Below are 26,943 nucleotides of genomic sequence, written 5' to 3'. Positions count from 1 at the left end.
GGTGCGTTCTGTTCATTTACAGAGTAGGAGCGTGTGCCCCTGCCACGTGGCCACGCAGCGAGGGCAGGGGGTAAACCAGTGTAGCAGGTGCAGAGGCCTGAAATATGGTGGAACCAGGGAGGGGAGGGGTGGAAGGAGACTGTGCAGATGTCTGTGTGTGATGAGCACTGAGGAGCTGGAAAGGCAGGAACAGCCTCGGAGAGGAAGGATGCCGGGCAGAGATGTCCTGGCTGACAGTTTGAGGAATGCCAGCCGATGCTCAGACCCTGGTTTGTCAGCCGAAGCAGGCTGGTGCTGGCTCCCCTCTTGGGCTGGAGGCTTGGAACACTGAGGTCTGGCTGAGTGGCTCCTAGGAAGCCTTTTCTCCGCCTCCTCAGCCTCCAGAGTTCAAATTTCACTAAACCTGATTGAGTGAAACCCCGCCCTTGTGTTTACATTGCACTGGCCTTTTTGATGGAATCAGAGTCCCCAGCTTTACCCAGGTCTTCCACCTTGTGCACTAGCCCGGGCCCTGCAGGGGAGGCTGCTGTTCTGGGGGTGAAGGCTTTCTGCATGGAAGAGTGGGGCCCCCGGGTGCGGCTTGGACACGCTGCTGGGCTGTTGGGAAGGAAGGTAAGCCGGGAGCGTGTGCACCCGTGTTGCATGGGTATGTGTGTTTGTGCGCCCCATGCAAGGCTTCAGAGACCTACGTCAGAGCCCACGAACCAGACCACCAAAGGTACAGACGGTGCTCCCGGGAAGACGGGAGCAACAGTTTTAAGTGTGCAAGAGGGAGCGCCAGGCCAGCCGAGGGAAGATGGTCCTTGTGTGCGACTTTTCTGGGAGAGGCAGGCAGTGGTGGTTTGGAAGGGGGTTTGTGCCAGCTGGCCCAGGGGAGCTCTGATTCGGCCGCCACGGTTGCCTGTTGTCCTGGCCCGTTGGGTCTGGAATGTGTTTTCACGGCTAGGAGGAGTGCCCACAAGGGAACGGGTCAGACTGCCCAGATAAGCGCCCTGGACAGGACAGGCCCATGCTGGGGCGTTGGCTGGGAGAGGTGCCGTGCCATCGTGCTGTGGAGGGGGCGCTGCGTGCCCCAGTGTCCTGTACCGCAGTGTGCTGAGTCTCGCCCGGGGATAGGCAGGAGCACCCCGAGTCCTGGCGGCCCTGGCTGCAAACTTCCCGGTTGGAATGCTTCACTCCTGCCCCCCCCCCCCCCCACTCTGTGTTTCCCCAAGAATTTACAGGCTGCCTCGTTTCTAGAGAACATTCGGCCAGAGCTCATCTTGGCTCCAGACGGAGTGATTTCCAATAGCCCTGTCTTGGCAGGCGAGGTGTCCCTGCCTCCGGCTGCGGGTGCCTTCCTGCCTTGCAGTTCGGGGCGGGGGGCTCAGGGTTTGGGGGCCCGGGCAGCGCTCACTCTCGAGGTGAGAAGGCACACTGTGAGAAGCCCTGTTCCAGGATGCAAGTATTTCTGGGCCCCAGGAGAGAAGCCGGGTTTCCTTTCCTGCCCGTGTGGGTCCTAGCATCTTCTGCTTTTCATAAAACAGAAACCAAGGTAGAAGCAAAGGGTGGCTTTCTTCTTACCCTGTAGCATATCAGAGTCTCTGCATGTCTGCTTCTGGGGATGAGAGGTCATGTTCTCAAAGGCCTAAGTGTGGTCATTGCTTTTGGCTCTCAGTTTACTCTGGAATGAGAAATAATTCGATATAAATGCAGGGCAGTCTCTAATTAGCACAGGGGCAGGATCCTGTTGGAATAAAATAAAAGCAGACCTCATTTTGGGAGAGGTTTACAAGGGCTGTAGTTCTGCACGCCCGAGAGGAGAGACAGATCTCTGCGTGGGTGACTTGGTGAGATAATGATCCCCCACGAGCACCCCCCCGGGAAGGATACCATCCTGGCCAGACACTTCTCTCGCTTGTGAACAGGGGGCCCTCAGCCCCCGTGGCCCACCTGAGGGAGGAGGCATCCTGGGGACACTTCCAAGACCACCCGCATCTCCCCTCCAGGCCAGAGGATGCAAGGGGTCCTCCACCTGCTCACCCTGGTCTCCCGCTTTGGGCCCATCCCCCTCCAGGGTGCCTTGCTGGGTAAGGGAGCTCTCTGGGCCAGAGGCTGGGACCCGGGTGCACTGTCTACATGATGCAGAGGACACCGAGACGCTCGCCCGACGCCAGAGGTGTGGACGCAAGTGGGTGTCACTGCAGGGTCTGTTCTCAGAATAGAAAGCCGGGCAGCCCATCGCCACCGCTGCAGCTGGTGGCCAGAGCCCAGGCAGCAGGTTCGGGAGACAGGGTCTCTAACCCCCTGGGCATGGGATGCTGTGTTACAGCTGCTGACAGCTTGCGGCGGCCGCTCGGCGATAGGGCTGTGCCGTGGGATGCGTGGAACAGTCTATGGTTGGCAGTTTGGGTCAGGTCAGACGATGACTTACCAACCTTTTGGAGAAATTATTGTAAAAATCCACCTTTTACTTTAGATTTCTATGAAGAATCTGTTTTTCAACTTTATTCCTGAAGGATAAGGTCGGTTGAGTTGAGTTATTCCTTAATCAGATACGCTCTTACTCCCCAGGCTCTGGGCCCAGAGAAGGCAGGCCGGAAGTGTAGTGGATTCCGGAATCCATCACCAGGGCAGGAAGGGGACATGCAGGGACAGTGTTCACCTTTGTGTTGGTCTTGCGGGATTCCCCCCCGCCACTGACCCCCTATGGTCTCTGGGGAGCTCTCCTTGAACTCCCCTTTGCTGGGTCACTTCTGCACAGATAAGGAAAGTGAGGTCAGAGAGGTTGAGTAACTCACCCAAGGTCACACAGCTGTGGTCAGGATTTTTAATCGGGATTGGAGCCTAAATGGATAGTAGCAGAAAGCCTGGAAGGGAGTGAAGATGTGCCCGTAAATCACTCTGATAGAAAACACCAAACAAGCTTTGTGGCACAAGGGGGATGTGGAGGGGCCCCAAGTACAGTTATCCTAAGGAGAGGAGCGTTCTGAGCACCTCATGAGGTCTAGGAGGTGGAAGGAAGGTCCTAGAAGAGGTGGGGGGAGGGAGCCACAACAGGGTGGGCTCATGGCGCAGTGAGTCTCTTTCTGTCTTGATTTCATGACGGGCTGTGATCCAGGCATACCGCACCTCTGGTAGAGTGAACTCTAGTTAGCCTGCAGCTGACATTCTGTCCCCAAACTCCCACCACGGCCAACATACAGGGCATTTCTCTGCCCCGAATCACCCCTGTGCCCCTCCGCACCCCCCGTCTCTGCCCTAGACGGTCAGGCGGGAGCCCGCTGAGTGCGTGACAGCGCGTGGAGGTGGAAGCAGGGGTGGGGTCCTCTTCTCTCCTCCTCTGGGAAGCCTGCACAGGGCCCGTGGGGACATGGCGATGAGGCGGTTGGTCTGGCTATGTGGCCTGGGTGAGACATGCGGAGGGGAGCTGGAGAGCGCCACGCGGGCCCTGTGGGAGGCGGCAGTGACCATCTTCAGCCAGGTGTGCCGGGGCAGGGAGGGAGCCTTCCCTTTCTCAGGCTCTTGACCCCGGGAGCTCTGGGTGCAGTGGAGGGAACAGGTCACGATTGTGACACAGGAGCCTGCAGTCTGCCAGGCTGCCCACCGCTCTGCAGCCTACAAAGGGGACACAGAACGGCCACTACCAGCCCAGCAGCCGTGGCACGTGGCGCTTAGCGGACCAGGAGCCGTGTCAGGAGCTAGGGAGGAAAGCACAGCCCAGGAGGGAATGCAGTGTGTGGGGGGAATTGCACAGAAAACATCCAGGCGAATTCCTTTCCTAAATTAAATTGCTAATTTCATCAAGGCGGTTGGTCAGCTTTGGGATTCCAGTGTCTTCAAGGCATGGGAGGCCCGGACCTGGGGGTGGGGTGGGGGACAAAGGTCGGGGTGCCTCCCGATGCTCTGTCCCATGCGATGCTGTACAACTTCTATGAGTCTCTGTTCTCATCTGCAAAACGGGTTTTCCGATTCCTGCTTCACAGCATTGCTTTGGGAATTCGGTGAGCTCCATGCCTGGGGCGTCACAGCCCCTGTCCCCACCGCCTTCCCCTCGTACACAGAGCCTTGGTCTTCAGAATGTCACCCTGTTTGCGACGGCGTTTGCTGGAGGATGTCTCTGCATCGTTCCTCTGCAGACACAGCCTCCCCTGACAGCAGCCACCCCTGGGTATGTGCCCCTCCTCATATCCAGCTCCCTCCTTGTGCCCCTGTCCACCCATCGGATGCCTGAGATGTGCCCACCACCCCGTGCCCTGGGCTGTTCCATCCTGAGCGCGCAGTAGGGATTCTGCGAGGCCTTCTGGCGTCTGTTAGCAGCTCGCGGCCATGGCGAGTACGTGGTTCCCACGGGCGGACATGCCTCGGGGAGTTTTCTGCTCGTCTCCACTGAAGACTTGCGGGGAGGACCCTGTTAGCTCTTCTCAAGTGAGAACTGGCTTTGTAAGCGGACCCAATGCGATAGTAGAACGCGGGGGACGGAAAGGAGGGTCCAGGGAGCTGAATCAGCCCGTCCGGTTTGTCCTGTGTTGGAATGGACTTCTGTTGGAAGCGGGGCCAGCGGACAGCTGAACCAATTACAAGTCACTTCTATGCCTTCTTGGCTTCAGAGCGGCTGGTGCCTGGGAGGAGGCGGAGTGGGGTTCAGCCGTCCCTTTGGCTGATTTTTGACACACCTGGGCGCACAGGTGGGTGTTGCTTAATCTGTGTTCAGCCAGGATGGGAAGGAGTGTTTTCTTTTCTGTCTCTATACATATTTTGGTCTCCCCCATTTTCTTGCATTCTTTTTGAAATGCTTTCTGAGCGCCTGTCTCGCTCCTGGTGGGAACGCCCCCTGTCAAGGTCAGGTGGGGGTGGGCAGGGCTGGGGCGGGGTGTGCAGCCTGCCCGCACTGCTGTGCCAGGAGGCAGGAAGGAAGGCCCATTCCGTGTTTTCTTCCTTCTTGTTCTTTTCCACATGATAAACCGTCCTGCTGTGTCATGAAGCCCTAATCAGAGCTGTATTTACGTTCGTTTGATTTTTAACTAGGCCCGGGCTGCGGCTACGGGGAAATCATTACCAGGCTACTCCCTGGTCTGCTTTTGAAAGGAGCCCTGGGTTCTGGCCGGAGGCGTGGAGGCAGTGGAAAGGGAAAGGTGACACAGAGTGGGAATGGCTAGGGGGCGACCATGTCCCCAGTTGAAAAGCTGCAGGAACTGGGCAGGTGCCTCTCCCTTTCTGAAACGAGGGTCTTCGTTGGCAGAACGAGGATGGAGCCAAACTCCCTTTGAGCTGGAAATACAACGTTAAAATGAGTCATTTATACAAAAAGATGCCAGGGGAAGAGGATGCCCTGGGTGGTACCTTCTAGAATTCTCTGTCCTTGCCCCTACACCCACCCCACAGGGGCCACTTCATAGCATCTGGGTTTGGAGATGGTGCAGAAGTTCCAAGGGAGTGTGCTTCCCTCGAGGGGGCTGCGCCCCGCCTGGCCCCAGGGTCGGTGGCGGCAGCAAGACACCCACCACAGCCACACCGGGGACCGGGGACCACAGCCGGAGTCTGGGCTGCCCCGGGGCCCTGGAGTAATACTTTCCCCTTCTCTTTTCCAGACCCCGGCCACATCCCAAGGGTCCTCTGCCATCACCAGATAAGGGTGTCCCTAACAATTGAGCAAAGCCCCTGGGGCTCTGCAGAGCTGGGACGGGGCTCCTGTTAGTTTCCTGGGGAGGGTTCGGCAGGCGGCTATGGGAACCCCTGACTGCCGTGTTCACGCCAGGGTCAGGAAACACAACAGCAGCCCCGTGTGGGAGAGCTGGTCCTTTCCCGCGTGCTGCGCCAGGGGCAGACGGCGCGCAGGTGGGAAGACACTGCTTGCCAGAAAGCCTCAGCTGCGCAGGTTTGAGCAAGGGAGGGCAGGACAGTGGGGGAGACGGGAGTGGCAAAGACACCGTGCCACTGTTATGCACCCACTGCATGCCCCCGCATTGTCGCACACCTGTGCTAGTGCCCGGAGACATTTGGGCAACCCTTGGGCGTCCGGCCCCTCCGCCTGCTGTTGGGCACGTTGGGCCAGCTCTACCTTAACCACGTGTGTGTTCTTCGGCGTGTTGGAGCCTCGGTGTGGGTGACGTCCGGTACTTCTGCGTGAGGAGCCTCGGCTGTCATGGGCCAGGCTCGCGGTGGGCGCCGCTGCTGCCTGGGAGAGTGGGGGCCCCAGGGCTGCGGGCACTTCTGCCTTCACACCGTGTTGCTGTGTGTTCATTTTGGGCTGGTTGGTTGTTTTCAGTTCTTTGGCCCACTAAGATAGAGGAACTTTCCAGACTAGCTCCCCAGTCTTTCTTGTATGAGAACATGCTAGAACAATGGCTCTCTTAGTTACTCAGTGCCCACTTGGTACCAGGGTCTGTTCCCTAATTTTGGGGGATACCACGGGTACCCAAACCCCCAGCCCTCCTGGAGCCTGTGTTCTCGTGGGGGGCGCACATGGTACATAACACGTGGGCAAAGCGGCAATTATGCGGTTGTAGGTGTGCCACGGACGGCACCCCCCCCCCCGCCCCCACCAGGGAAAGGATGGTCAGGAAAGCCCTGCTGAGCCAGGACAGAGAGCAAGGGGGGCAAAGAACAGCAGGAGCAAAGGCCCTGGGGCAGGTGCAGGTGTGTGACTGCTGTGGTCTGGGAACAGCAGGGTGAGGCAGGATTGAGGCCCGGAGGGAGGGCCGGGCTCCATCCACCAGGGACAGAGATTTTCCCAGTGATTATGGCCTGCTGGCCGCCTGTATGTGTGTTCTGTCTTTCCTCTTACTGCACTAAAGGATGGGGATAATCACTCCATTTCGTAAATGAGGAACCAGGGGCTGCAGCTCTCGATGTGAGCTGAAGGCACAGAGCATGAATGCAGAACGAGAACGCAGGCATCGCATTCCTCCGCTGAAAACCAGTCCGGTTCCTTCTTACAGTAGTGGAAACCCTTGCTCAGAGTACGGGGTGCGGTCCGTCGGGGCCAGAGGCCCCTTCCCCTTCCCTTGCCCCATGGCCGATGTTTCCCCCTCCCCAAGATCCCAGGTGGGTGTGTCTGTGGGCACATCCCGTGCCTTTGGGAAAATCCGAGCTCCCACCAAGGGATCCGCAGGTTTGGGCGGGTCTGTTTTGGGGCTTCATGGACGCGGAGCCTCTTCTTTCCCCGTAGATGGAATGTGTGGCCTGTGATGTGTGTGTGTGGTGGGGAGTTGAGGCGAGAGCCAGTGCTGGCGTTTGTCTGCCTCCCATCCCTGCGCTGCCCGTGGGAGGGCCCTGAGCACCCCCGGGGGCTGCGGATCCGGCCTTGCACAGAGCCGCTGTTGGGTCCACGACAACCGCGTTGCTTTAACGTGTTTGTTATTATCTTGACGTGGCTCCTGCTAATAAAAATGATGACACGGTACTCATGACCCCCCCAGGCCAGGGGATTTCCTGCCCTTGACCACGCCATGCAGACCCTTCCTTGTGGGGCTGGCCAAGTGCTTCTAACTCAGAGCGATTCATGGGCTCTTTTGCCCAGTTCCTTTTTTTTTTTTTTTTTTAAGTCATGATGTCTCTGCATTTAATTGAGATTTGGGGAGCAGGACGTGGAGGTCACGGACGCACAGTTGTGGCGGCAAGAGATGTGCGTCTAGAATTCGCAGATGCCTGCCTGGTTGTGCTCCGGCCCCTCCCCCGTCGGCCTAGACTGCTGCGACCCCTCTGTCACCATCAAGGTGGCGTCTGTGATTCGCACAGAGCAGAGCCCCGGACGAGAGCCGCCCCTGGCCTTGCACTCTGCCGATGGAGGGAAGGCGCGTGCTCAGTGGGTCTTACGGAGTTAGACACCTCCTGGCATCGGGGGTCTCCCACAGAAGCTGAGTTGAACACCTGTTTTTTCAGGCCCGTAAAGCCCCTCATTTGGGAGCCGTGGAATTCGGGGTCTCTGTGGCATCCTCTGGTGTGGCTCACAGAGAGTCGCCTTTCCCTTGGAGCCCGGGGTCCGACGGGCCTGGGTTCTGGTCCCACCTCTACCTCCCAGCAGGTGCCTGACCTCGGCCAGTTCCAGATTCTCGTGGAGCTTTAGCCCAGTAGGTTTGAGAAAGGAAGGACAAGTTAGTTCACGAGACAGGCTCTCCTGTGATAATGGGAGGGGGCGGGTGCCTGCCCTCCAGCAGGCGCTCAGGAACGCGGCCAGTGTCTCCCGTGCCGTCACCCTGATGACCCCGTGTCTGAGTGCAGCACCTGCCCTGACTTCGAGCTCCCACCACGGGGTGTCGGTCCCGGGCACTTGGTGTATTTACAGTATTTTGTGGGTCTTCCCCCGACCCCGCTCTGCTTTAGATGCAGGTCGATGTGATTGCACGCTGCCTTCGGCCTGCTTCTCCTGGGCACAACTGAAATAAGGAAGCCCGGGGTCACGCGTGCTGTCCACACAAGAGCCCCCGGTACCCCGCAGGTCTCGGTCCTATCTTATCACCCCAGCATTTCCAAAACCGCTGGGAGCTGCTGACCGTCCCCGCACACCCTGCACGCCGGGGCCCGGAGCCTGAGTCCAGGGTAGGTTCCCCTGGAGGCCCAGTCGCCACGGGCACGCAGTGGCTCCCAGGTGCCCAAAGGGCGTGGGCACAGCCCTCGGCAGCCCCCTCATTGCGTTCTGCCTGCCGTGTCACTGTGGGAAAACACAGGAGGTGCTGACACAAGCTTCCCCGGGACCCAGGCGCTTCCCGACTGCCCGGCGGCAGGTGGAGACCAGGGCCGGAATTAATCATAGTGGCAGAGGCGTTCGCTCTTCCCCCACTCACGGCCTGGCTTGCGTTTCCCGACAGTCCTGGCGGGCGGAGGCCAGAGCACAAAGATCTGCTTCCCGTGTCCTGGGTCCTGCTGTGCCATCATCGGACCTTCTTGGTTGGAGGGATGCTGTGCTGTTGGGAAGTTTGGCGATGGGTTTCTGCCTCTCTCTCTCCCTGTGAGATTCAGGGCCCCAGCCCGTCTCCCACGTCCCACTTCTTCACTCCTGGGGCTTTAGGAGCTCAGCTGTGCTCAGCATTCAGGCTGCTGACGAAATTAACTTTGAGCCCTTGGGGCAAGATGACTCTAAAGTGCGGAGAATCCAGAAGGTTCTCTAACTGACGGTTCTCTTTGCCCAGAAAGGTAGAAAGGGTCCTGGGTGCCGAAGCTGTTGGGCGATTTGAATTGCTTTTGCTGATGCTCGTGTTGCTGGGTTGTGGATAGATTTTTGGGGTCCTAGAGGGTACTCGTCCCCAGTTATGGTGAGTTGTCTGTTGGGAGTTCGTTTGTTCAGGAAGATGCACACATGCATCCCAAGAGCCTGAAGCTCCCTTTTCCAGCCTTGACTTACCGCCCATCTCCCGTTTTCTCCCCCAGTGCTGCACACACAGGGCCCCGTTGATGGCAGTCTTTACGCCAAGGTGAGGAAGAAGAGCGCCTCAGATCCCAGCGTCCCGGGGGGATCTCCGGCCGTCCCCACCGCCGGCAGCCCAGACCACGGGGACCACACCCTGTCCGTCAGCAGCGACTCTGGCCACTCCACCGCCTCCGTCAGGACCGACAGGACCGAGGAGCACCTTGCCGTGGGGCCCAGACGGGGCCTGAGCCCCCAGGAGAAGGCTGAGCTGGACCAGCTGCTCAGCGGCTTTGGACTGGAAGATTCCGGAAGCCCCATCAAGGATATGACCGATGGTCCCAGCAAGTACAGCGGGACACGCCATGTCGTGCCTGCTCAGGTGCACGTGAACGGAGACGCCACGCTCAAGGACCGGGAGACGGACATCCTGGACGACGAGATGCCCGGCCATGACCTGCACAGCGTGGACAGCATCGGGACCCTGTCCTCCTCGGAGGGACACCAGTCGGCCCACCTGGGCCCCTTTGCCTGCCACCAGAGCAGCCAGAACTCCCTCCTGTCGGAGGGGTTTGGCAGCAGCCCCGGGGAAGATGCCCACGGCAGCCTTGCCCCCGACCTGAGCCTCGGCGTGGACCCCCTGTATGAGCGGGAGCGGGCGTTCGGGCTCCGAGAGTCCAAGCAGCCGCAGCCGGCGCTCCGGAGGCCCTCTGTGTCCGCCCAGACGCAGGCCTACGGACAGAGTGGCTACTCCACGCAGACCTGGGTGCGCCAGCAGCAGATGGTGGCCGCCCACCAGTACAGCTTCGCTCCAGACGCCGAGGCCAGGCTCGTTGGCCGCGGCCCCGAGGACGGCTCCGGCCTGGTACAGGCCCAGCCCAGGGTTCCGGTCACCCCCACCCGCAGCACGGGCAGCAGAGTGGCCCTCCAGAAGGGCATGGGCCCCGGGCCCCATCTCCCCGACGCACAGCGGCCCCCTCCCGGCAAAGCATTCAAGCCCAGATTTCCAGACGTCAGAGTCGTGAACGGGACTGGACCAGAGCCGAGCGTGGACCCCTCCCCAGGCTCACCCACCCTGGACATCGACCAGTCCATTGAGCAGCTCAACAGGCTCATCTTGGAGCTGGACCCTACTTTTGAGCCCCTCCCCACCCACATGAACACACCGGGCAGCCAGGCCAACGGCCCCATGCCCCCCGACAGCGTGGGAGGCGGGCTGCGGGCGAGTGGCCTGCAGGACGTAGGAGACGGCCCGGGCAGGGCTTCCGGGCGGCAAGGTGAGTGGGCCTTCCACGGGGTGCACGCTTGTCTATGTCTTACAGGACGGGGCCTAGCAGAGGAGCTCCGGGCTCGTCCCTGGGTCCAGGGGAGAGCAGCAGACACGATGGGGGGGCCCTGGGCACAGCCTTGTGGGACAAGTCCTCAGCTGTGCACCTAGCTGGCCTTGCAGGGAGTGGGGGGCTGCTCATGGCTCCGGCAGGCCCCAGAGGCTGGAAGACTTGGGAGTGGGGAAGGATGGTGGGGATGAGGGAACCCGGGCCTAGCGGGGCCTTGGCACAGAGGGGCACAGTCCCTGTGGGGGCCTCGGTGCACCCCTGCTGCGGTGGGGCCGTGCTGACTCAGGAGGCTAGGTCTGCAGGGCTCTCGTCCCTGGGACGTGTGGTGTGGGGACAGGGCCGGCGGGGGTGGCTGTAACGGACAAGTGGTGACCTCCATGTGTCTGCCTTCGTGAATGTGGGGACCCATGTTGGGATGGGGTCTGTGACTCGCTCTCTGTGTCAGGGAGGCATAAAGCTGGGGGGCCCCCGAGAGCTGGCCAGGTGGGCTTGGAGGGCCAGCCAGCAGGCAGAGGGTGCTGGGATGGAGGGAGGGGTCAGGGCAGGGAACAGTGTGTGAAGGCCACGTGGAGAAGGTGCTTCCGCACACAGAAGGTGGAGCCCTGCGGGAATCCAAGCCAGGGTGCCCCGGATGTCTGGGGAGGCTGAGGGGGCTGCGTTCTGGACACCTGTCCACTCTTAGGCGGGGCCTGGACCCAGAGGCCACCTAAAGCCTGTGAGCGTGGTGCCCATGTGAGGCCAGGCTCTCCTGCATTGGAATGTCAGCGGGCTCCCTGGGTCCCCAAGGCAGGCCCACTGTCACCTCCCTGTCCTTCTGTGTCTGACCCTGAATGCCGTGTGTCATGCCGAGCCAGTAACACTGAGGGACGGATTAATGTTCCCTGAGGGGCTTCTCTGGACCCCTTTCATCTCCTTAAGGCTCCTTGGCTGCAGGGGTAGAGTCCCGTCTTAGAGCTGAGTGTTCGGAGGTGTCAGGAGACCAAGAAGGTCACGCGGGTCACATGCAGTAGAGCAGTATTGGGTCCCCGGTCTGCACCCAAGCGGCCTGCCCGCTGCCGGTAGGAGGCCTGTTCCAGACCCCTTCTGGAGCCGAGCCGATGCTAAGGGGGCGGCTCCCAGCGGTGGGAAGGGGTGGGGCGTGCCGTGCAGCTCCAGAGCGAGGCTCCTGCTTTCCTGAGCACCCGGCGGAGAAGGGCGGCCTGCCTGAGACTTGCACAGCGTCGGGCATGAAGGAGCTTGGCCGTGTGGAGTCTCACGACAGCCCACAAGGAGGCTTTGCCTGTCCTTCTGGGACAGCTTGTCTTGATAGAAATCCCATCAAAAGAAGGCTCATGTCTGTAGCTCTCAGACTTTCACACTGAGGCAAAAGGGAACTTCCCTCCCTGGCAGGTATAGAGAATACTGGAACCCATTTGATTTTTTTTTTTTTAAGATTTTATTTATTTATTTGCGAGCTGGGGGAGAGAGAGAAAGCGTGTGCATCCAGGGGGAGGGGCAGAGGGGGAGAGAGAATCTCAAGCAGACTCCATGCTGAGTGGAGCCCCAAGCAGGGCTCGATCCCAGGACCCTGAGATCATGACCTGAGCTGACATCAAGAGTCGGATGCTTAACAGACTGAGCCCCCAGGTGTCCCAGAACCCATTTGATTTTAAAATTTAAACATCAGTATTTGTACTTCTCGGTTGGAAAAGGCTGGATCAGCCAGCAACAGAAAAAAAAAAAAATCACTGAGTGGTGGGGGAAGTCCCAACAGGGTAGCTAACCAACTGGTTTTGAGTCCTGGAACATTCCAGATTTGGGGATGCCGGAAACCTGTGCTTTGAAGAGCTTCCAGTTCCCGAGCCTCGATGGGGAGGCCAGGGCTGCTGAGCTGAGCTGGGCCTCATGTGGCCAAGCAGGAAGGGCTGGCAAGTCTGAGAGGCGCCATGGCATGCCCAGCATGGCGGCCATCACCCCACATGTGCATCATGTCTGCGTCTGTGTGCCTAAGGCTTGGCCCCATTGACACACGTCTGACCAGAGCCACCTTGAGTCTTGCTCAGACAGGAAAGGCGTGGGCAGGTTCCAAGGTGCTGTATCTTCCAGCGAGACCCTGCCTGGCCTGCCTCACATCTCAGGTGCAATCCTCGCTGTAGGAAATACTTGGGTTCAGGGACCTCAGCGTCTGGAGGTGAGCAGAAGTCTTCACTCTTTGTAGAATGTGGATGATCATAAGAAAGACCACCAGTTACCTAGTGGTAGGAAGTTGGGAATGGCGTTCCCTGGAGCTCCTCCTGGGGCCTGCTGCATGTCCTGACAGCTCATGAGTGGCTTCACACCCGCTGTGGGTCTGGTTACTTCTGAGAGGAAAATTGCACATGAAAGCTGAGCATTTCCTGAGAAAGTCTGCTTGATGCCAGCACTGTAGTAATAATGGCGATGGTGATGATGGTGATGATGGTAATGATGGTGCTAGTGGTAATGGTGACAGTGGTGGTGGTAGGGATAATGATGGTGATGGTGATGATGATGGTGGGGCTGATGGTGATGATGGTGGGGCTGATGGTGATGATGGTGGGGCTGATGGTGGTGATGGTAGTGATGATGGTGATGATGATGGTAATGATGGTGGTGGTGATGGCAATGGTGATGATGGTAATGATGGTGGTAGTGATGATAGTGATGATGGTAATGATGGTGGTGGTGATGGCAATGGTGATGATGGTAATGATGGTGGTAGTGATGGTGTTGGTGATGGTGGTGATGGTGGTGCTGATAATGGTGATGTTGATGGTGATGGTGGTGATGATGGTAATGATGATGATGGTGATGGTGATGATGATGGTGGTGGTGGTAATGATGGGGCTGATGGTAATGATGGTGATGATGGTGATAGTGATGATGGTAATGATGATGGTGGTAATGGCAATGGTGACGATGGTGGTGGTGGTGACCACTAGTGTGATAATGGTGTCGATGGTGATGGTAATAATGATGGTAAGTACTGCCACTCTGAGCGCTTGTACTGTCCCAGGCATCATGTTTGAGCTTATCTGTGTCACACATGATCTTTATGTCTCCTGTGGCGTGTAACCAGATCTTCTGTATGTCTGACTGTGCATGCCATGGCTGAGCCCTTATTCCACTAAACTCTGGCTCTGCCACCAGCCAGAAAGCCCCTTTGTGTCCTGGCACACAGTGATGTTTGTCCGTAGTTGGGTGTGGTGCTGGCAGAAAGGTCGGTGATTCTCCAAGGACCCATGTGGCTCTGCTGGATTCAAGGGGCTCATCACAGGACGGTGTAGGGAGCCTGTCCCTGCCTATAAGACAGGAGAGAGTCCATCCAGAGGTGTCCTGTCAGAAAGCTTTCACCTCGTGAAAGGGGGTGAGGGGGGGGGTTGGGGTGTTTCGCTCCCTCTGTGCCTCTCTGGCTCCCTTGCTCTGGTCTGATGCCCTGGCTGTGCGCCCCTCTGTGCAGCCTGGCACCTAGGTAGGTTTCTCGGGTCACATCCTTTGAGTGGGGAGACTTTGCCTGATGTTACCCAGGTAGCAAAAGAGACGACTCAGTCCTTGAGTTTATGACCCGCGGATGGCAGGAAGCCAGCTCTGTTTTTCCCATCCCTCAAGGGCTCCTTACTTCACGTTGCCAAATATTTTGTTCGTGTTACATCAGCCCCAGCCCACAATGACAGGATCGTGGCGGGCCTCCCATTGTGTTTGCAGGACCTTGCTGCTGGCATTCTTCACGTTCGTCCACAGACGTGGACATCCACCGCGTTAACCGAGTCAGGGAACTTGTTTATACTGAAGGGAATTCAGAGCAATGAGAAGGAGCAGCTTTTATTTTAAGTAGGCTCCACACCCAGCGCAGAGCCCAAGGTGGGGCTTGAACCCACGACCCTGAGATCAAGACCTGAGCTGAGATCAAGAGTCGGACCGTTCCCTGACTGAGCCACCCAGGTGCCCTGAGAAGTAGCAACTTTGAATCATCGATCCTGGAAAGCCCATCCATTGAAGTTAGGTGTTAAACCCCAAAGGGATCTAGTGTGAGAACAGGAGGCTATGTGGGCGCTCAGAAAGCAGCCTGACGTCATTACCCCGCACCCCTTGTTTTGCATGCGAGAGAGACCCAAAGACGTGCAGCAGCCGAAGGTCAGGTCAGCACCAGGATGGCTGCCTCTGAGCAAGTCTGCAAGGCAGGGGGGCCTCCGCAAGAGCCCGGCAGTTTGGCCTGGCCTGTGCAGGTGTGGGAGGGGCGGCCGCAGCTTCCACACCCAGAGCAGCCCCATCCTGGATATTAGGAGAAATGGAAGTGCCTGTTGCGTTTTGGGGTGCTGAGGACACAGTACATCCGTGGTGATTTTCTAAAGCCCCAAGTTCAGTGACTTGTGCAGCGTGCATTGCAATCAAGCTGAACCCCGTTAGCGGCCAGTCCTGTCTCCCAGCCCCGGCCCCAGGCCGCCCCTAATCTGCCTTCCACCGCTGGGTTTGCCGATGCTGGGCGTTGCACCCAAATGGAATTGTACGCTGTGTGTCTGATTTCTTTCACTGAGCGTCTGCTTTTCCACACTCACCCAGGTTGTAGTGTGTGTTAGACCTTCCTTCCCGTTTAAGGCTGAATCGTATTCCGCGGGGCGGTTGGACACAGTACGCACATCATTCCTCCAGGTGCGGATACCGTGTCGCTTCGTGCTTCGGCTGCTGGGAATCGTGCTGCTGTGAGCATCGGTGTGCAAGTATTAGTCTGAATGTTTTCAGTTCTTTTTTTTTTTTTTTAAGATTTTATTTATTTGAGAGAGAGGAGAGAGCGAGGGATAGAGCACAAGCAAGGGGGAGCGGCAGAGGCAGAGGGGGAAGCAGACTTCCCGCTGAGGATGCGGGACTCGATCCCAGGACCCCGGGATCATGACCTGAGCCGAAGGCAGATGTTCACCGACTGAGCCCCCCTGAATGTTTTCAATTCTTGAGCGGAACTGCTGGGCCACATGGCCCTTTTGTGTTTAACTGGTTGAGGGACCACCCCCTCCAGTGTTTGAGAATTTGCTTTGGAGACCCCCTGGCCTCTGGCGTGGGTGGCTTGTTTCCCAAAGCTTTGCCGTCGGTGCGCTAAGAGCAAGTTGGTGATCCCCTAACGGACACATGCACCATGACATACGGACAACTGTCATTTATTTAACCCCTGGGTAGGGCTGGTAAGGTCCTCTGTGTCAGGACAGAGAGGTCATGACATCTCCAGCATGACATCCCGGGCCTGGGAGTCGCTTCATTTCTCCTCCTGGCCCATCAGCCAGCTGGGCCTGTGGAGGCCCCTGCCCACATCGCCGTCCACCGAGGGTCATCCTGAAGGTGGACAGCTCTGGCAACTGTCCTGGGTCAGCGCTACGGGGGGCTCAGTCAGTGAAGCATCTGCCTTCGGCTCAGGTCCTGATCCCAGGGTCCTGGGATCGAGTCCTGCATCCTCAGCGGGAAGTCTGTTTCTCCCTCTGCCTCTGCCCCTTCCCCTGATCGTGCACACTCTCTCTCTCTCTGACAAATAATAAAATTAAAAAAAAAAAAAAGCTACAGGTGCTAAGAGATGATATGTTTGAGGAGCAGACGAGGGGAACGATCATTCAAAGGAAAAGTCAAGTCAGAGAAGCAAAAGGGACGTGAGGCCGGGTACCAGGCTCTGCTGACGTTGTTTTCAGGGTGTTGGGCAGCGATCTTGCCTTTTGGTCGCTGTGTGGCTTCTTCCATTTTGCTTGAAGTCATATCTGATTTTGAGTAAACCGTGGAAGGAGGATTGCTGACATTTCTCATGTTGGAAAGAGAGCCTTCTAGCTTTGGGGACATTGCCTTTCCCTTTTAAGTGCGCCTTTTTGGAGGAAATGCACCCTACCCAAGCACTTCAGTGTTCCCAGTGAAAAGGACTTGCAGTTTTGCCATCCAAAAGACAGGCTTGCCTTGCATGGCCCCCTGGCCTCATTGTGCCCGTGACAGCCCATTCCCACAGGCTCCCCTGGCACTGGGATGGGGTTGGGGGGGCAGGGACCCAGAAGGAGAGGTCTCTGCAGCTGCAGGCCGCTCCTGCTGTGGTCTTGAGTGCTGGCCAGCGCTAGGAATTTCTAACTAACGTCTCCCAGCTCTTTGCAAATATATCCTGCAGGTGAGAGGGACGGGCGATCCCCAGGGCAGTTGAGGGAGGAATAAAGCTCCTCAAGCCATTCTGGAAACATTTAAACTGGGCAGGTGGGCTTTTCACTGTCACGCTGCCCTTCGACCTCTCCCACACTGTCTTGCGAAGGTGCCCGTGTTTAGTTGAATGAGCTGAACTCGGGAGGCCTCCCACACCCACAGGGCCGTCTTTGGCCATTGTTTGTCTTCACTCCTAGGAATGCAAGGGAGTTTCCAGCACCACCGTGTATGCCTCTATGACACAGCCCTTCATTCTTCTGCGGTTGTATAAAGATAAATAAATAGCTTCAGGGCTTTGCCTTCTTGTGGCTCAGGTGGAAGACAAAGGTCACGTTCTCGGAGGTTTCCATCAACTCCTCAGGGCCGGAGTTCGCCACCTTGGCTGCACACAGCAGCCACCTGGGAACGTGCTTCCTCCTCCAGACGGCCCGCGTGGGTTGACCTGGGCTGCGATCGGCGCATTGGAATTATTTTAAACGCTCCCCCCCACATGTGGAACCCCGATGGGAGTCCAGGCTCGAGACCCACCTTTGTGCTCAGCGTGGTCATGAATTGGGGCCACCGGGAAGTTATTAAAAAATGCTCTGGGCTGCACTCTTGCGGGTTCTGGCTTCACGGGGGAGGGGTGAGGTCTGCGTGCCAGGACTTTTAATGCGATTCTAATGTGCAGCCAAGTTGGAGGACTGCTGTTCTGTATTTGTGGCTCTGCCTGGGCGTGCACCCCGCTCACGTGGAGGGCTGACAGACGCCCTTGCTCGCTGAGGCAGGAGAGCCCCGCCTGCCCGCCCACCTGCCCGCAGGTGAGTCGGGTATGACCCGACTTTCCAACCCTGTTGTGGGATTTGGAAACTGGACGGGAGTCCCAAGCCGGGGATCAGGGTGGTGACGCCTGGTCTGGGCTTTATCTTGACAGAGGAGGGGCTGGGACCCCACCTCGTGAGTCTCGGGCTCTTCGTCTGCAGACAAGATCAGACTAGGTTACCCCGAGGGGTCTGCATCACCCTAGCGTAGTGTAAGATACAAGTGGGTTCTGAGTTACCAGTGATCAGTGTATTCACGAACACGTGTATCCTGTCCTTGAACCCAGTGCCGCCCCCTCCCCGGGAATAAAGTGAATTTGCAAAAATGAGAAATGCTGGTGTTTGGAGATGGCAGCAAGGAGGCCTCCCAGGGACACCTGCCCCGCTTTAAGCCTGGGGAGGGGGGCCCTAAGGCCCAGGGTATGAGGTGTCCTGTGGCAGGAGGAAAGGAGACCAATGTGAAGACGTGTGACGCCCAGCAGAGGGGCTGTTGGGGTCACTGGGCGGGACAGGCTCACGACACTCAGCAGAGGAAGAGCTGCTCCCCGACCAACCCTCTGTGGGGACCGCGGAGAGCATGTGACCAGGGCTTGTGGGTGGATGCTCAGGTCACTGGAGGTTTTTGCAGACTCTGTGGTCCTGGGTTGCTGTGTTTTCTGCATCGATTGCAACGTCCTCTGTGACTGAGGTCCCCGTGTCTTGGCTACAGTCTGGGAAGCAGCAAGGAGCAGGTGGGCAGAGCGGGGCAGGGGGAGTGTCTGAACAGTGGGCCTGGGGCTGGGGCTGTGCAGGGGGTGCGGGGGTGTCCAGGGCTCAGCACCCGGGCTCGTTGCCTGCGGGAGGCCCCCAGAAGGAGCCTAAGGCTTGTTGCCCCTTCTCCCCGTGGTCCTTCTCAGAACACGACCCTCCCGGTGGAGGGCTGAGCGCACCTGCTGCTTTAGCCTGAGTCTCTCCTGCCTTCATCTGGTCTCCCGTTTCCCTCTCTCTCCGGATGCGACTTCTTCATTGAAAAGGGAAAACGTGGGCACGGCTGGATAATTAGCCGATTCTTTAATACAGTTCAGAGAATAGGTGTGAAGTATCTTATTATTCAACTCAGGTGATGTGCAGGCATCTTGCTTTTCTGACTTTAAAAGTGATACATACCGGAGCGCAGACTGCGGTCCTGCGTCGCAGCCACCAAGAATCCTCCGCGCACACTCAACGAGGGGAGGGCAGGCTGCATCCCGGCCTCAGGTGCTCTCCCTTGAGCTTCCTGAGCCTCTGCCGTGTGCGAGGCACCGGGAGGCAGATGCTCCCAGGTCTCTCCTGGGGCCAACACGGGGAGAAGCGGGAAATGAACAAAAGTGGGTTCTGGTAGTGACAGGCTGGGACATCACGCTTGGTGACAGAAGCCAGAGAGCAGAGGACGCTCGGTGAATGGTTCCGTTTGTCGAAAACATCTGGACCTGGCAAGATGGGAGTTCGCCAGGGGCAGGGGGAGGGGAACGGGCAGTGGGAGCTGAAAATGCTCTGGAACTAGAAAAAATTGAGTGTCTTGGGAAATTATAGTCAGGTTTTAGTTAGGGTCTCTGTCCTCTGCTGGTAAAAGCACCTGCAGCCCACGTGTCTCTCCTGTCAGGCTCCTCGGGGGACGAGATGCTGGGTGGAAGATTCCGGAAGCTGAGCCTCGGGCAGTATGATAACGATGCTGGGGGGCAGCCATCCTTCTCCAAATGTGGATGGGGAAAGACTGCCAGTGCAGACCAGGCTGCAGGCCTGGCACCTTTCCTGTCTCCAGCAGACGCCAAGGAGGTAGGCACGGCCCCCTGACAGCTGGACCTGCGCCCTTCCTGATCGTGGTCCCATTGCCACCCCGCCTCCCTCCCGTCTTGCAGACGGGGTTCCTCCTGGAAAGGCAGGGGTGTGGTTGGGAGAGCCCAGGTGCTGGAAGTCACGGCATGGCCACTGTGGGCTCCCCTGGGCCTCTGCACCCGGACCACGCGGTGGGGGTAGGTGGGGAGCGTGCAGGTAGCTCACGGGTTCACTGCAGTGGCCGGGGGGACACGGACGTTCCCAGGGTCTTGGTCTGCAGGAAGAAGGCAGGAAGAAAGTGGGTCAGCGTGACTGTGGGCCCCCATGGTGGGATCCATGGGGCGTCTTCCAGGTTTTGAATTGGAATACGGTAAGATAGGTTGGAACCCCAACGATGAGCCCGTTCCCGACAGTGTGTTCTTCATTGCTGAGGCGGAAAGTTGGAGCCCAGATTAGCTTAGAAAAGAGATATTTGGACAAATCATTCGGGTCTTTTCTCTGTGCCGTGGTCTCACTGCCTGGGAGCACAGCCCAGGCAGGGATGATTTTGTCCTGTTCTCCACCGGGTGCCCGCCTCCCCGGTGCTGCTCTCTGTCTGCCTGGCACCATAGCAGCTGGATGGACCGCAGGGACTCCCTCTTCCTTTGAGCTGTTGAAGCTCTTCCCAGTGGCTGCCAGCGGCTGCACTGTGCACAGGGACCTGGACCCCTGGCCCCTCGCTGTGCGCCAGCCTGGGCCTGTGGCCGCCAGGAGCAGGACTGTGCATGGGGACCCGGCCCCTCTCTGTGTGGCATGGGCCACCTCAGGCCCACTGTCAGGAGGTGGCCTTCACCAGACTCCCTGTGCCAATTCCAGACAGTGGCCGCCGCGTACCCTCCAGACCCCGACGGGATCAGCGGCAGGACCTTCACTCCAACCAAGGGTGGCGCTGACTCCGCCTCTCCCACGCCAGCGTTTCCCGTGTCTCCAGAAACACCGTATGGTAAGCGAGAAGCCAAGCTCACGGTGGACAGTGGCACCCATTCGGAGAGGACGCAGCGACAGAACTTCGCTGTGCTTTCTTTTCCAGTGACGACACCCCCACATTATCCGCCGTTCACCCCGCCCGGGCCGCAAGTGGGCAGCGCTGGCGGTCTGTACAGAGGAGCTCATGGTAAGAATCCCTCCTTTCCTCCATTCGGGCGTCTCACGCAGACATGTGTCTGTGGGCACCACATCTCGGACACCTCGAAAGTGAGGAGGACTCTTGCCCGGGAAGTGTGGCCCACTGGGGGTTAACCACAGCCTGTGTCTTGTGGGCACGCTTCTGTGAATCCCCAGGTCTGCCCAGCGGGCAAGGGGAAGGGTCGTGGATGCTCAGTGTGCAGTGTCCGTGGTTTTCAACTCCTCCTGCCGTTTCTTGTTGCTGGAAGAAGAAGCTGGAATGCCCGCCCCACCCTTTACAGAGGAGCTGGGGCCTGTGGGGTCAGCGAGCTCTCTGCTCTGCGCTTCAGGGCGGCCGGACACCCTGGCCCATGGTCCTGAATCTCCCCAGGGTGGAGACGACCTCTGGGATGGGTCTGTTGCGGCCTTCGCATACTTCCCATCATCAGCATGGTTCTCGAGTGCGCGCAGGCCACAGGAAGGGAAGAGCAACCCAGCAGCAGTGATGGGGCCAGTCTGCACTCCTTCCTGCACACGTCCCCCACTTGCCTTGAGGGTCCAGGACAGCGGACCTCAGGCATGGAGAGGGGGTGGAGCCAAAGCCCTGCATGCATTTTAGAATCTTTCTTCTGTGTGCTTGTAGATTCTCTCTGCTGCTGCTTCTCTGCCCTGGGGAAGGCCCGTGAGGGCTCTGTGAGGGGTCATCAGGCACCCCGCGGAGGTCATAGTGACGACAGCTGGTGCCACGTCCCTTCTTTCCCCAGAGAAAACCAGATCTGTGTGTCACTTACAGGAAGGGCTTTCCTTCTCCCAAAGGTCCCCATTGGCTTTAGGACCATACATGCTTCTCTACACGCAGAGTGGGGAGGCTAAACCGCCCACCTTTCTTGGCAGCGGGGGCCGACACGTAGGCAAGGGGAGGGCGCACAGTGCGTCTCGTGCATCCGTGTGCTGTGGAAGCGTCACACGGGAGACGCCCGTCCCAGCATGTGTCAGCGCAGAGATGCACGCACGACGTCGTGCATCTTCTGCGTTGGAATGGTGTAGGGGGCAGCAAACACACGGCTTCTGCCTCCACTCATCCCTCTCCTCCTCCCTGAGCCGACCACAACTGAGGGCTCATTTCAGCGTATTTAGACCAGCTGTCTGGGAGACATGCTGGTGACAGCTGTGGGACATGAATGATGAGCCCGAGGAAGGAAAATACCGGAGAAAACCTTCAGACTGAGGTGCAGCCCCTGACTTGGCCTCTAAGGTCACTGTGTGGAGGAGCACAGGGGAATATGGAACCTTCCAGAACTTGAGAAAGGCCTGGGAAGCGGAATGAGGTTGGTGTGCTCAGCATGGGTGCCGGCCCACGGCATCGGGGCCGTGGGCAGATGTGGTTGGCATGTCTGTGTGTGGCGCCCGGGCCTGCACACCCAGCGTGCGTTCGGCGTCAGCGCGGCCAGTGCGCCTTAAGAGGCTTCCCTGTGTAAACACCCATGTGGGAGAAGTAGGGCTCTGATGTCACATAGGAAAGGCGAACACGTTAAAGGCGGAGCTAGTGCATCCTAAGAACACCTGTGAGTCTTCTGGATTTCTAATCTGGCTGTCCCTGATGCCGCTGGTCCATGAAGGGCTCCGAGACGCCCCCAGGGCGCAGACTTCAGAGGTGCTGCAGGCCCGGCAGAACACAAGGGCCCTGCTCGCATGTGGCAGTCCCTCGAGCTGTGTGCACCCTGGGTGGTGACCGCAGGAGCTCACGTGGAGATGACGTTTGCCCCATGGTCTTCACAGCATGATTTCTGTCTCTTGTGGTCACGTTACGGGGGTCGCTGTCCCTGTCGTCCCACTCACAGGTGGGGAAACGGACACAGAGAGGTTCAGCACATGGCCTGAGCCACACAGTGGGCAGGGGACAAAGCCGGGACTGCACACCGGTCAGCCTCACCCCCCAGTCAGGGGCGTTTTTTCCACATTGTCAGGTTAGACAGGGCTCGGTTTGCACTCTTCTCAGCTAAACCAGAAGTGACAGTGACGCAGAAGGTCTTGGCCCAGATTTAAGTCTGCTCATGGAATAACTGTGCTTCTCATAGTTCGGTATGTCAAACAGATGCCAGAACAGCTGAGCAGTGGAGGAAAGAAACATACTGGCCATGGGCCTGGGACCACGGAACCCGGATGGACCACATCCTGGGCTGTGGAACAGACTTTCGCGGAGCAGAGAGAATGGATGCTACGCAGGGAATCCAACCAGAAACCAGTAACAGAAAGGTAACGGGAAAATGTCGAAACATCTGTAAATGAAGCAGCACTCTTGTAAATAATCTGTGGGTCCAAGAGAAAATCACAACAGAAATCACAAGTATACCCAGCTGAATAAAATAAAAGTAAAATATTTTACAAGTGGTGAGATAGATCTGAGAGGAACCTCATGGCAGTAAACATATACATTGGAAAAGGAGAAAATCTGAAACGAAGACTTTGAATGCCTGCTCCCAGAACCTAGAAAAAGAAGAATAACCCAAAGATGGCCAGAAGGAAGAAAATATTAAAAACGTAAGCAGAAATCGCTAAAATTATGAACAAGGAAATAATAGAAAAAAATAAATGAAAAAAGAGCAGGGTCTTGGAGATGATCGAGAGAGTTGGTCAATCTCTCAAAAGACGGACAAAAAATAGGGAAGACACAAATTGCTAATACCAGGAATAAAAGGGGCCCCTCACTGCACACCCTGCAGATAGGAAGAGGACGGCAGCACCACACGCAGCGGTTCGCGATGGGCTTGCATTGCGACAACTCGCCCAGTGTGAAGTAGACACTGAATGTCCTGTAGTTAGTGAGGAAATTGATTCATAAGGTACCATTTTCCCCCCAAAGAAATCTCTAGGCCAGGCAGTTTCACTAGAGAATTCAACCAGACATGTAAAGAATTAACACTAATTCTACACAACTCCTTCCAGAATCTAGAAGGGAAAGGAACGCATCCCGGTTCATTCCATGGAGCCAGTGTTACCCTGGTACCCAAACCAGACAAAGACAACAAAAAGGGAATGATAGGTCATTTTCCCTTACAAGCAGACACAAAATTCCATACCCAAATACAAGGAAATAGAACAATAGTGTATTTAAAAACTTTCACACCTTGACCATGTAAGATTTATTGTAGGGATGCAAAGCTCTTTGACTATTTCAAAATCCATCAGTGTCATCCATCATGTTTAGTGGATAAAGAAAAAAAGTTATATGATTTTTTTTATCAATAGATGCAAAAAAATTTTTTTTGAGAGATTCCACATCTGTTCTAACTAAAAACTCCCAGCAAAACAGCACAGAGTGGACGTTCATCAACCTAATAGAAGGGATCTACTGCAACCCTGCAGCTCACACATAATGCTGGAAGTTCTACAGTATTGTCATGAAAGAGAAGGAGATACCAGACCAGAGTGGAAGGAAAGAAATAAAACTGTCCCTTTTTGCAAATTCATGATTTATCCATGTGGAGAATTCCAAGGAATCTACAAAAAAAACAAAACAAAACAAAACAAAAAAAACCTTCCAGAACAAATAAGGGACGTCACCTGGTTGTAGGACACAAGAGAGACACACAAAAATCAATTATATTTGTATAGACGAGCCGTGAACGTGTACAGACCTAAATTAAATATACAGTGCCATTTATAATAAATCAGAAAAGCAAAATAATAAGGTGTAAACCTAAGAAAACATGCAAGACTCATCTATTGAAAACTCCACAGTGTCCATGGTAGAAATCAAAGATCTAAATAAATGGAGTGGCGTACCATGTTCATGGATTGGAAGACCCTGGTGCAGATGTCAGTTCTTCTCAAACTGATGTACAGTTTTAACACAGTTCCCATCAAAATCCCAGCAAGATTTTTTTTTTTTGAAGATTTTATTTATTCATTCGACAGAGATAGAGACAGCCAGCGAGAGAGGGAACACAAGCATGGGAAGTGGGAGAGGAAGAAGCAGGCTCATAGCAGAGGAGCCTGATGTGGGGCTCGATCCCAGAACTCTGGGATCACGCCCTGAGCCGAAGGCAGACGCTTAACCGCTGTGCCACCCAGGCGTCCCTCAGCAAGATTTTTTTATACATAGACAAGGAAACTTTAAAGTTTATAAGGAAATGCAAAGGAAGTAGACTAACTACAATAATTTTGAAAAATAATAAAGTGGGAGGCCTGGATTGACTACTTTCCAGACTTTCTAGGTAACCATAGTAATCAGGACTATGTGATGTGGGGCGAGGGATGGACTTAAGACCAGTGAAACAGAATCGGAAACCCAAAAATACACCTACACAATATGGCCCAACTGATTTTTTTTTTTTTTTGAAAATGTGCAAAGCAAGTCAATGAAGGAGAAACCGTCCTTTCAACAAATGGCGCTCACCGTCCAAAGGAAAATGAACATCAACCAAAGTCTTGTATCTTATACTAAAATTAACTTAAAAGAGATCATAGACAAATATAAAACTGTAAAACTTTAGGAAAAACACTGCAGAAAATCTTTGGGATCCAGGCTGCTCGAAAGTGACTAGATTAGTACCCAAAGCGCAATCCATAAAAGGGAATATTGATAAAGTAGGACTTCATCAAAATTGAAAGAATTTTCTCTAGGAAGAACGTGCTAAGAGGTGAAAAGGCAGACTGCAGACGGAGAGAATAGTTTGCACTCTAAATACTCGGCAGTAAAGAAAGAAACAACCCAATCAGAAAGCAGGTAACAGCCAGGAAGAGACCTCTCACTGAACAAGATGGACAGAGGACAGATAAGCACGGGAAAGATGCCCAGCGCCATTACCGCCAGGGAAATGCCAATTAAAACCACAGTGAGAGATCACTATGGACCCAGCAGAACGGGTAAAATAAAAAAATAGTGGTGTCACCAAGTTCTGGTGAGGATGTGGAGAAACTGGAACTCTCCTGTCCTGCTGGTGGGGGTGGGACATGGTGCAGCCTTTCCATGGGAGACCATCTGGCACTTGCTTAAAAAACCTACATATACAGCTGCCTGTGATTCAGCAAAGAGCCCCAAGTTTTTATCCTGGAGAAATAGACCAACACTTGCACCAAAGCCTGTACCCTGGTGTTATGGGGCATCTCTGTATAATTCCTGACCCCTGCGTGTGAATCAGGAATGATCTCTGACTCACAAATTCAGTGTCAGTCCCGCTGGGGGAGACAGTGGGGGTGTGGTTGAAACAGTACTGGCTGCCAGCTGACAAGCTGGGTGGAGTGTCTGGAGCTTTATTGTAACGTGCTGCCTACTTCTGTCCGAGTGTGGAATTTTATATATTGAGGAGTTAAAGTATACATCTGGGAGCCCTCGGTGGTGAGTAAATGTGGGTGCAGTCCACACGTGTGCCCAGGGCACTCCCACTCACCAGTCCTGTCCTCTTGAAGGGGCAGCGCAGAAGCAGGGACAGTGGGGAGAGCGAACTCCTCCTGGTGGTGTGCTGGTGAGGAGGTCTGGAGTTTGAAGGATTGCAGGGTTCAGTATGCCCTAACTAGGCTATGGGAGAAATCAAAGGTTTCTGACTTTCTTGCTGTGGTCTCAGTCCCATCAGCTCACTGTTAGTGCAACACTTAACTGCATAGAATCTCTCCCGGTGTCTTAAGGCATCAAAGATAATGGGGTGTCGGCTGAGTCCCAATCAACCCAGCGCCTCCAGGTTACTTTCGGGACAACCCACAGGACAGGTGTCAGACAAAGGGAGGCAGGCACCAGCTGCAGGTGGGAAAGACAGATTTCCTCTGGTCCTGTGGCAGCAGCAGAGACCCCAGAGCAGAGGGACAGGTCCGTGGATGGAAAGTTCCCGAAACGGATGCCAGGGGGAGGGGGATTCTTGCTAAACTGGCCCAACAGGATTCTTGCTGCAGAAGGGCAGAGGCTGGGCGGGCTGGGTACAGATGACTTTGCAGAATCCTGGCTAAGACCAGGCCCTCCAGGGAGAGCCAGCCAAGGCCAAGGTCGAGGCCTCCTGGAGAAGAGGCTCCCAGGACCCTGACTCTGGTTTAGTCACAGAGGGAATCTGTCGCAGGTCAGGCCCACCTTGCCCTGTGGCTGGGTGCGGCCCGTGCCCTCTGCTCCCTGGCTCATGTGTCCTTTGTTCTGGTTTCCTCCAGGTCACCTGCCCCCCTAGGTTCAGTGCCAGGTGTCCCTGGAGCCTGCCTGGCCCGCCCCCTGCCATGAGCCCCTCACATCTGCCCCTTACAGAAAGGCCTCTCTGCCCTGAACAGTAGAATAATCAGAAAGCATGCCCGAGCGTGCCCCAGGTGTAGAGGCCAATACTGGAATGAGAAGCCAAGGTCCGGGGTGGGGGTGGGGGTCAGAGCCCAGGACTGCCCCTCGCCTGACCTGCTCCTGCGTGGGGGGGGGGGG

General features: G+C 56.4%; 1 protein-coding gene across 1 annotated transcript in view; it reads left to right on the top strand.

The window, feature by feature from the left end:
• TNS3 (tensin 3) overlaps window positions 1–26,943 on the top strand; it is a 121,225-nt gene that overhangs the window by 45,940 nt on the left and 48,342 nt on the right. Inside the window, exons 14-17 of the mRNA XM_040644493.1 lie at window positions 9,349–10,602; window positions 19,237–19,409; window positions 20,265–20,391; window positions 20,479–20,562. Coding sequence (XP_040500427.1) covers window positions 9,349–10,602; window positions 19,237–19,409; window positions 20,265–20,391; window positions 20,479–20,562 — 1,638 coding nt within the window. The remainder of the gene's footprint in view (window positions 1–9,348; window positions 10,603–19,236; window positions 19,410–20,264; window positions 20,392–20,478; window positions 20,563–26,943) is intronic.

This window comes from Ursus maritimus, unplaced genomic scaffold (assembly GCF_017311325.1).
Source record: "Ursus maritimus isolate PB19 unplaced genomic scaffold, ASM1731132v1 scaffold_3, whole genome shotgun sequence".
Taxonomy (NCBI): Eukaryota; Metazoa; Chordata; class Mammalia; order Carnivora; family Ursidae; genus Ursus; species Ursus maritimus.
The sequence above is the reverse complement of the archived record's forward strand: the minus strand, read 5'-3'. Positions and strand labels throughout refer to the sequence as shown.